Source organism: Macrobrachium rosenbergii, chromosome 44, assembly GCF_040412425.1.
Source record: "Macrobrachium rosenbergii isolate ZJJX-2024 chromosome 44, ASM4041242v1, whole genome shotgun sequence".
NCBI lineage: Eukaryota > Metazoa > Arthropoda > Malacostraca > Decapoda > Palaemonidae > Macrobrachium > Macrobrachium rosenbergii.
The window spans coordinates 891,897-902,158 of NC_089784.1; the positions used below are offsets into that span (position 1 = coordinate 891,897).

Genomic DNA, 10,262 nt, shown 5'->3' on the forward strand with positions numbered 1-10,262 from the left:
AAAGAATGCCAGTAAATTAATGGTATGGAAATGGAGAACAAGAAGTTTTGGGGAGAATTACATTTTCTAAAGGGAAGGGAATTCAGAGGAAGGTTATTGAACAAACGGACACCAGAATGTAAGATGCAAATGGAGCGATGTTGTCTGAAGTGAATGAACTCCTGGACCGGTAGACTGTTGAATACAGCAACTAGGAAAGAGAAACAGTTGAATGACACACCAGTGGAAAGGGTTAGTGTAGGATTGTCAATGCTTCTGGGAGTACTCGTTGAGAAAGGAAATACATCGAGAGCGGGTGGGATTAAAGTAGTGAGATTCTGTGGTGTGGTGGTAAAAGAACGGGTAAGTTGGTGATCGGGGATTTATTTTAAAATAAGGCAACTATTGGCGTATTTCGCAGCTAAAGAAGTTTTATTTTTTTTATAGTCACATTTGCAAAAACTTACCTTTACATCGGCGCGGCTTACCTTTAAGAACGTCATGTTATTTCTCTGAAAAAAAAAGAAATTTCTTATTATAAATAATTACAGTGACATTCGTAATTTATAGATCGTAGTATAATATGGTCTCGGCATGATAAACACACACGCACATATATGTATGTATGCATATATATATGTATAATGGTCTCAGCATGATAAAAACACACATATGTATGTATGCATATATACAGTATATATATATATATATATATATATATATATATATATATATATATATATATATATATAGGCTAGCTATATATATGTAATAAGTATATCTTAGTTTAACCAGACCACTGAGCTGATTAACAGCTCTCCTAGGGCTGGCCCGAAGGATTTGATTTATTTTACGTGGCTAAGAACCAATTGGTTACCTAGCAACGGGACCTACAGCTTATTGTGGAATCCGAACCACATTATAGCGAGAAATGAATTACCATCACCAGAAACAAATTTCTTTTGTTCTTCACTGGCCGGTCGGAGATTCGAACTCGCGACCATGAGCGTGGTAGCTGAGAACGGAACCCGCTCACCCAGCGAAGAACTATATATAAAAATAAAATCTAGTGTAAATGGTATGATGTTTGAAGACCACTCACATATATATATATATATATATATATATATATATATATATATATATATATATATATATATATATATATATATATATATATATATATATATATATATATATATATATATATATATATATATATATATATATATATATATATATATATATATATATATATATATATATATATATATATATATATATATGTGTGTGTGTGTGTGTGTGTGTTTCTCTATCTATATGTGTGTGTAAGCATTCTTCAAACATCATACCATTTACACTAAATTTTATTACACAACATGCAAATCCTTTTCAACTTTCCAGTCTTCCAGGCACTCCGTTAATCTGTTCTTCAAATCTAATTTAAGTTTTCGTGACCAACGTTGGTTTATTTAGTATTAGGTTTCCCCCGTCCATTGACAGATCCCTTACTGTCAGTGGACAGGGAAAATATATATATATATGAGAATGGAGTCTGCCGGATATTCCTTCGGGGAGATTCTCTCCCCGAAGAAAGTTAAACTTTTGTGTGTGTTCTGCAAATAGGTTTCTGACATGCTCTCTCTCTCTCTCTCTCTCTCTCTCTCTCTCTCTCTCTCTCTCTCTCTCTCTCTCTCTCTCTCTGAGTTCTTGTTTCTTTTCTAATTACTTGGTGTCTCAGTGTCCTTTGATGTTACGTTGGCCTAATATTAAGCAGGATGGAATAATTGTATTAAAGGGACAATGCACTGATGATGATACATGCGTTTGCGATTGAATCACATGTTTAGTGAGATTTGTTCCTTTCTTTAATGTCGGTGTTGTATGCATTTTCATAATTAATATATATATACAGTATATATATTATAGTTATATATATACATATATAAATATATATATATATATATATATATATATATATATATATATATATATATATATATATATATATATATATATATATATTTATGTGTATATATGTGTGTATATATACAGTACATATACGCACAGAAATTACCCTTACCTATAGAACTGATAATTGCCTATTCAGTTACCTACTGTTTACTACGGTCTGAAAGAAAAAAAAAAAAACTGAATTCGAAAATTCTAGAAAAAAAACACTCAATTTTAAAGCAGTTCCGGAGTGAGCAGAGACTGTAACAAGCGAAATCTCCCTTGTTTTCATATACCGTTCCTAACGGAACTCCCATCCAGCCTCAAGAGTTCCTATAGATCACATTCTAAAGTATTGTAACGACTCGGCCCAAAAAAACTTTATTTCTTATGATGTCCCCACAGTACAATAGTATTGATGTGGTAGTGGTCCTTAACCCATGAGAAAGAATGAAATGCCACTCATGACTAAAAAAATAAAAAAATTTGAAAGTAGAGAAAAGGAGATGATGATAATGCACCAACCGTCAGGCTGCTCGGTAAGAGTGCATTTGGAATTCATGAAGTGATGAGACTCACAGATAAACCTGCGCTGCTTTTTCCCGTCGCATTTTAATAAGCAAAAGTTACTTCTGCCGTCTGTGGAAAGTTCAGAAAGGTGGAAGACTAATTCGTTTCTGGGTGGCAGATACGAATAGCCAAAGAATACACTGTGCTTAGTTTTTGCTGCTATGGAGTAGGATGATGGTGTAGACGTTGTGATATTGTATGTATGTATGTATGTATATACATGTATATTTAAATATGTATATATTTCTAAGAAATCACAAAAAGGTAGAGCTCTCTTGCTCATTCGTTTTGTGCTCTGCATTACTTTGTGCCCCGAAGATGTATTAAAATATTTTGTAATTAATACAATATGCAGGGCCGCAGCCTGGTTGTGTTGTTGGGGGGTGGAAGGATTTGTTGTCAGTCGCCACAACCCCCTCCCCCCCCCATCAGCTGGAAGGTCCATTATCTGAAAAGGGCAAAAGCGAGATATATCTGAGGTTTTGCTCGATCTTTTTAGACAACTATGAAAAAGTTTTTTTTTTTTTTATTTTTTCTTAATATAATACTGAAGTGCAATTACTATGAGAGACTTTGATGAGTTAATGTTGAGAATAAGCTCTCGATAACTTCCCCCTTTCCTACCACCCCACCCCTCTCCCACTCCCATTCTATAACATGCCTGTGGGCCTCCATGAAGCAGTGGAAATTTAGGCAAGGACCCGCCTGAGAAAACTCGAATTGGAAAGAGTATTGGCGTACAAATGTCCACCCGTTTCTTCAGTACAGATGATGGTGATTTGTTGAACCTCAGTTAATTATTAAGATAAAGGCATCATAATAGTAGTCACTATTATGATCTCGTTTCCTCTCTATCTCATTTTTCCGTTTGGCTATGTTACTGAATGTTGATAAAAACAGATTTACACACTACGAATGATTGTGTTCGTACTTGTTTGGTGTCTTTTTCTCATCCGGGAATTTAAAAGGTTATCAGTTCGAATCAGTTAGTTGCCAGTGTGTAATTATGAGGCCTTCATACTTCTTGGAATCGGCTGTAAGCTAACTATACCCTACATAACATACAACGGAAACACATCGAGCCTCTTTATTCGTTTCTAATCACAAAACTTAATTCTTTTTGCCTGGACCAACATGAAATCACGTATAGAATAAACCTTTTTTTTTTTGATAAGTGACATCTTTGATAAAATTGTAATTAATATAAATCACACACTTAGCAAGAGAGACATGATTAAAAAAAAATTATCACCATTCAGTAACAAAACCTTCCAAAAAACCAATGACATTCAGTAAGGGATGCTCGTTTCAAAAGTCAGTAACATTCAGTAATGGAATCTTGTTTCAAAACCAATAACATGCAGTAACGGAATCTTGTTTCAAAAACCGATAACATTAAGTAACGGAATCTCGTTTCAAAAACAAATAACATTAAGTAATGGAATCTCGCTTCAAAAACCAATAACATTAAGTAACGGAATCTCGTTTCAAAAACCAATAACATTCAGTAATGGAGTCTCATTTCAAAAACCAATAACATTCAGCAATGTAATCTCGTTTCAAAAGCCAATAACATTAAGTAACGGAATCTCGTTTCAAAAGTCAATAACATTCAGTAATGGAATCTCGTTTCAAAAGCCAATAATATTCAGGAATGGAATCTCGTTTCAAAAGCCAATAAATTTCAGTAATGGAATCTCGTTTCAAAAGCCAATAACATTAAGTAACGGAATCTCGTTTCAAAAACCAATATCATTCAGTAATGGAATCTCGTTTCAATAACCAATAACATTAAGTAATGGAATCTCGTTTCAAAAACCAATAACATTAAGTAATGGAATCTCGTTTCAAAAGCCAGTAACATTCAGTAATGGAAGCTTGTTTCAAAAACCAATAACATTCAGTAATGGAATCTTGTTTCAAAAACCAATATCATTCAGTAAGGGATGCTCGTTTCAAAAACCAATAACATTCAGTAATGGAATCTCATTTCAAAAGCCAATAACATTCAGTAATGGAATCTCGTTTCAAAAGTCAAGAACATTCAATAAGGGATGCTTGTTTCAAAAACCAATAACATTCAGTAACGGCTTCTCGTTTCAAAAGCCGATAACATTCAGTAACGGAATCTCGTTTCAAAAACCAATAACATTCAGTAACGGCATCTTGTTTCAAAAGCCAATAACCTCAGTTGACAAACCCCCAAAAGAGACTGTGTAACACTGAGCAAACCTACCTTGGCTTCTCTCACTGCTGGCAGGTGAGCTCTCTCCATAGCGCAGTTCGCCAAAGAACCAATCCCTTATGGCTCGCTGCACCAGCGGGTTTTCGGGGTCTATGATCCTCAGGGATGTCATATTGGCCCCTCGGTGGCGGAAGTCCTCGATGCCGACCGTGTGCAGGTCCTTTGTGGGTCAGAGATAGAGACCTTTTCACGCACAAAAAGTGATATGGGTGTGGATTCAATAAACAAGAGAGAGGTTGTTTTTTTTTTTTTTAGCAACAGAGAGACTTGTTATCGTATTCATGCACTTACACACACACAGACATATTCCTATCTATCTATCTATCTATCTATCTATCTGTCTGTCTGTCTATCTATCTATATGTGTGTCTGTGCGTGATGACAAAATGGGTGAACATGGGAGTCACAGAATAGTGGTAGCAAGTAAGAAAATTGTGTTTGTAAAATATATTGCGAAAAGGTGGTAATATACGAGGCCAGTGTGTAGGCAACCCTCCTTTCTGAAAGTGAAGTGCAATTGTTGATTGTGCATAAGAGAAAATAGGCTGAAGGTGTTGAGATGAATCATCTGCATAGTAAATGTGGTGCACAAAGGATAACAAGAGAGAGAAATGTGTAGATATGTAGACGTGGCATAGAGGTTACCCCACTTAGAAAGATTGATCAGAACGTTTTGAGATGGTCTGGAAATGTATTTCTTCTAAAAAAAGAAATTCTTGACAAATGACTGGGATAAAGATCTGGTGGTCTGCAAAATTTTTGGACTTTTTGAGGAAAAACCAGGAGGGAAAAATACTAAAGTCAAAGAGAGTAAGTGTAAAAGGACCTATATAACCAAATCATGCAAAAGTACGTGACAATATATATTCAAGATAAGAAAATATCTATAATTTATATTTATATTATATATCGGTAAGAAACTTTAATCAGTCAAAGGTCCATTCATTCAGTTCTAGTGTACAAATGGTCTTGATAGAACGAAATCAACCCCAAACCTCCTGATAATATCTTGAGGAATGAGGAGAAAATTTTCTCTTTTCAGTCGTCAACAATAAGTGGGTTATTTTATATCTTCTTCACGAAATTCAGTCGAAAATCAATGAAAAAAACAATATGATTATTAAATCTGGTCTAATGTTATGCAAACTGGTTTCAAAATTTCCTCATGAGACAATAAACAAAAACATATTTAAAAAAAAATAGAACCAGTGAGCCCCAACCATTCTCAAAAGTACCTAGGTTAAGCGTGAATTTATTTGGACATGTAATCAATAAAATCTTATGGTTGTACAATAAAATCTTATGGTTGGATTTGTATTCTGTCATTTCTTCTGAAAAAAAAATAAAAAATGAGACCCGCAGTTCACTTTAATAGGATAGGGTTAATTGTGAATTTATTGGAACTATCTGTAATCTGAGACCAATTAGCCTACTACTGTAGCGTCCTCTAGACCTTGTAATTTTGTATGGCGCGAACGAAAATGAGTCACAGTTATTCTTAAAAGTTACCTCTCTTTTCTTTTCCATTTCTTCTCTGGCCTGGGATGGAAATGGGCATTGAGTGGCCTGTCCTGTTCTTTTGATAACTGACTGTTCGGAGGCCTTTCGATTAATCTCGGTAATTTTTTCTCGTGCATGAAAACGTTCGTCCTCGTTCTCTTTTCATATTATACTGGGTTTCTCTCCTTCACCCTGTTTTTCTTTTATCTTTCTCTTTGTATAGTCAGATCTTTAACAAACTGACTGCTTTATTTGGCTTGGTGCATATGACCGAGTGGTCCTGTTAGATAATATTTTAATGGAAATAAATAACAAATACAGAGGTTCTGATGCTCCTGAGTTTTCTGCTCAGAGTTGTTCAAGTTGATTGAGTTGTCAAGAAATATTTTAGGATTATGTTGAAAGTGTTTCATTACGAACAAGGAAAAGATTGAAACTGTTGACATTAATTGAAGCTTGCGGTAAAAGAATAAACAAATGCAAATTCTCACCTGCTTAAATAAGGCAAAACTAAACCTTCGTTAATCTAAAACCTGTGAATTAATTCATTGGAATCGCCATAAATAAAACCTCTCATGTCAAAAATCAGCAGAAGAACTAATATAAAATGGCAAAAATGAAATTTCTCATGTCAAAGAAAACTACAAATGAATTACCAAAACCAATAAAAAAAAACTAAGACTTCACCTGTAATCACGGGACGCAGGTAACTGCCTCAGCGTGGAGGTGAACGACTGATCTTTGAGTAGTTCCTGGACGCGAATGAGGCCGTAAGTGTCGTCATAAATGACGCAGAACTTCTTCCAGCCGAGTCTTTTCAGGACGTCTATGTAGGCCTGTGGGCAGAGAGAAAGTTGGTGGGAAGTCAGAAGGGTGAGAATACAAAAATGGATGTATATAACTACCTAGAAGGGAAAAATAATGTTGTGATTGCTGAAAGGTGAGAATATAAAAGGACGTAATTACCTCAAATAAAAGTGAGTGTAATTGTTGGGAGGTGAAGAGATGCAAAGGGTTTACTGTCCAGGAGAGGAAGGAAAAGTTACCATGACAGGACTCTGAGAATTTGAAACGAATGTAATTAATTCAGGAGTGGATAAAGGGTTGTAACTAACGGGAGACGATAAAATAAGATAAAAAGGCTGCTAACAACTGTAAATTTTAAGACAGAAAGAGCGAGATTATTCAAAAGGTGAGATCATTAAAAATGGCTACAGCTTCTGGTATGATAAAATATTAACGTATGTTATTGACGAAAGTTCAGAGGACAAGTGACTGTGACTACCTTGTTGTCAAGTATTAAAAAAACCTGCAATTGCTTTTAAACAACGATGCAAAAAGTAATAACGATTCAACTGGAAGTTACATTTGGTCTCTTAAAAAATATGTCCAATCCAGGTGAAAAGCCCGCTAAAGTCATCAGCCATTATTTAACAGCGAGTGCTCGTGGCTTGAATTTAACTGTACTTTGCTCTGTTTCTGAGTACAGTAAATCAATTTTTCTTTATTTGATTTCCACTTCAAATTAATTATTATTATTATTATTATTATTATTATTATTATTATTATTATTATTATTATTATTATTATTATTATTATTACTTTGTTCTGGTTCTGAGTACAGTAAATCAATTTTTCTGTATTTGATTTCCACTTCAAATTAATTATTATTATTATTATTATTATTATTATTATTATTATTATTATTATTATTATTATTATTATTATTATTACTTTGTTCTGGTTCTGAGTACAGTAAATCAGCATTTCTTTATTTGATTTCCCTTTCAAATTAATTATTATTATTATTATTATTATTATTATTATTATTATTATTATTATTATTATTATTATTATTCAAAGTGCCTGCAGAAAATAGCTCTAACTTAGCAGACGAACACAAATATACAACAGTCGGCCTCGTCAAATCCCATGGAAGTAAGGATTTATATCAAAATAATTGCGGAACGTGTGCCCGAATTAAAGCTTTATGTTTAATCCAGCGCTAGCAAATCCCATACGCTCTCAATTTTATATATAAATTCTCATTTTAACTATTACGAATTTTGCGCCGGGGAAAAAAATATATATATGGATTACCGAGGATTACATATTTGAGAGAGGGAACTTGAGGTTTGAGAAACGTCGAGAGGTAAAGCGGCTTTAACTACGAAACCTTATGAAAACGTATGAAACCAATAACCAAAATCTTCTATCCACATTCAGGGTCGAATACATCTCAGAATCGCTTTCCAATCGTTGACGTATTCTCTAGAATCTGCTTCTCTAGTTATTGGCAATATAGGCTTTGTTCCACGGGAATGTTGCTTATTTCAAACCATATTTAAATAAAAACTAACGACAAAATCGGTAATCCAGTGATAAAAACACATCGTGTTTGTCTTAATTAATTAAAACAAAGGCTACTGTAGAAAACCAAGTTTGTGAATGATTATAAAAACAGGAGGTTTCTACCTTCCATAATGATCTCTTCAGATGAAGAATCCCCTAGAGAAGGTGGAAAACTAATGTTTTTTATATTTATTCACGTAAACTTGGCTTTGTACAGTAGCCTCTCTTCTTAACGACAATCGATAACATCTGCATAAGCCTGCAGACAGTGGAATCGTATTGAATAATGCGGGGGCGAAGGACCCACTAAATTTAATTCCGAAAGAAGAAGAACTGTTTCATCAGTCATATTTTCATAATATACTTTTGCATTACGATACGTTCCTTTAACAATCCAAAGAGAGAGAGAGAGAGAGAGAGAGAGAGAGAGAGAGAGAGAGAGAGAGAGAGAGAGAGAGAGAGAGAGCGCAGTTATTATCCAATTTATTTGATTTCCCAAAGTTACAGAAAATTCAGTTCAGGGAGAGGGTTTACGGTGCTCAGCTAAAGGCAGGAAAAAAGTTAAATAGCGATAATTCCTTAGAGCAGCCACCAAAATGGTTGTCTGTGTTTAAGGATATTATTATTATTATTATTATTATTATTATTATTATTATTATTATTATTATTATTATTATATAATGAGTCTCAACGTTGAATAAATGTACGTCATATTCGGCCAAAGTTATGCGATTTGGAAAATATAAAATTCCATTTGCAAGTCTGGATTCTAACTTAGGCCAGTTTGTGATATTACAGTGAAACGTTGTTTAACGCATGGTAAAATCTCTTTCTCCTAACATCATCATGTTGGTTTAGATATAGTTTTACTATTATTTTAACCTAACCTCTTCTCGTAACTCAGAAAAGAAACGAAGGAACCTTAAATTCCTCATGAATTATCAGTATTTTTTTTTCTCCTTGAGATTCTGGGAAGTTGTTGTGACGTTAATCACATGTAACGTTTGTAATACGATTGACATACACAACTAAGCTATCAGGGTATTTTAATATGAAGTCTTCATATTCATATCCCTACAATAACCTAACTTGCATAGCTATCTATTGTAAACTAAAGTATTAGCATAATTACTTTCTGTACATGAAATTAGTAGTTGAACATACATAAACAACTTTATATATATATATATATATATATATATATATATATATATATATATATATATATATATATATATATATATATATATATATATGTAAATTTCTGTTTCTGACTCACATCAGGATCGAACCTTTCAATTGAAAGGCAAGGGCGCTGCCCACGTCATAAAAGAAGTTGGAACCTGAGGGCAACTGCACCCAAGGAATTGCTGAAAGACCTGGGTTCGATCCTGATGTGAGTCAGAAATTTATTTCTGTTCCACACGTGATTGTGTTGATTATTTCTATATATATATATATATATATATATATATATATATATATATATATATATATATATATATGTATAAACACCTGAAATCTCTACTGAAACAGTCAGTTACCGCGGCTTCATCTGCGATTCCCACTACATTGCTACAGCTATCACCAAGTTATCACATTTCATGCTGCGAATTGACGGATGCGTCAAGTGTTCTGTCTTAATCAAAGCGATGACAGCGTT

The 10,262-nt window shown here is 33.8% G+C and overlaps 1 protein-coding gene across 2 annotated transcripts in view; it reads right to left on the minus strand.

Annotated features, from left to right (window-relative positions):
* Window positions 1-5,037, minus strand: part of LOC136829249 (glutamate receptor ionotropic, kainate 2-like) — a 45,164-nt gene extending 40,127 nt beyond the window's left edge. The window contains exons 1-2 of one of the 2 annotated variants that reach the window (XM_067087593.1): window positions 4,739-5,037; window positions 468-491 (exon numbers count right to left, since the gene is read on the minus strand). In XM_067087593.1, coding sequence (XP_066943694.1) covers window positions 468-491; window positions 4,739-4,777 — 63 coding nt within the window. In that variant the 5' untranslated portion in view covers window positions 4,778-5,037. The remainder of the gene's footprint in view (window positions 1-467; window positions 492-4,738) is intronic. The other variant, XM_067087592.1, reaches the window with a different exon arrangement.
* Between the last annotated feature and the right edge of the window lie 5,225 nt (window positions 5,038-10,262).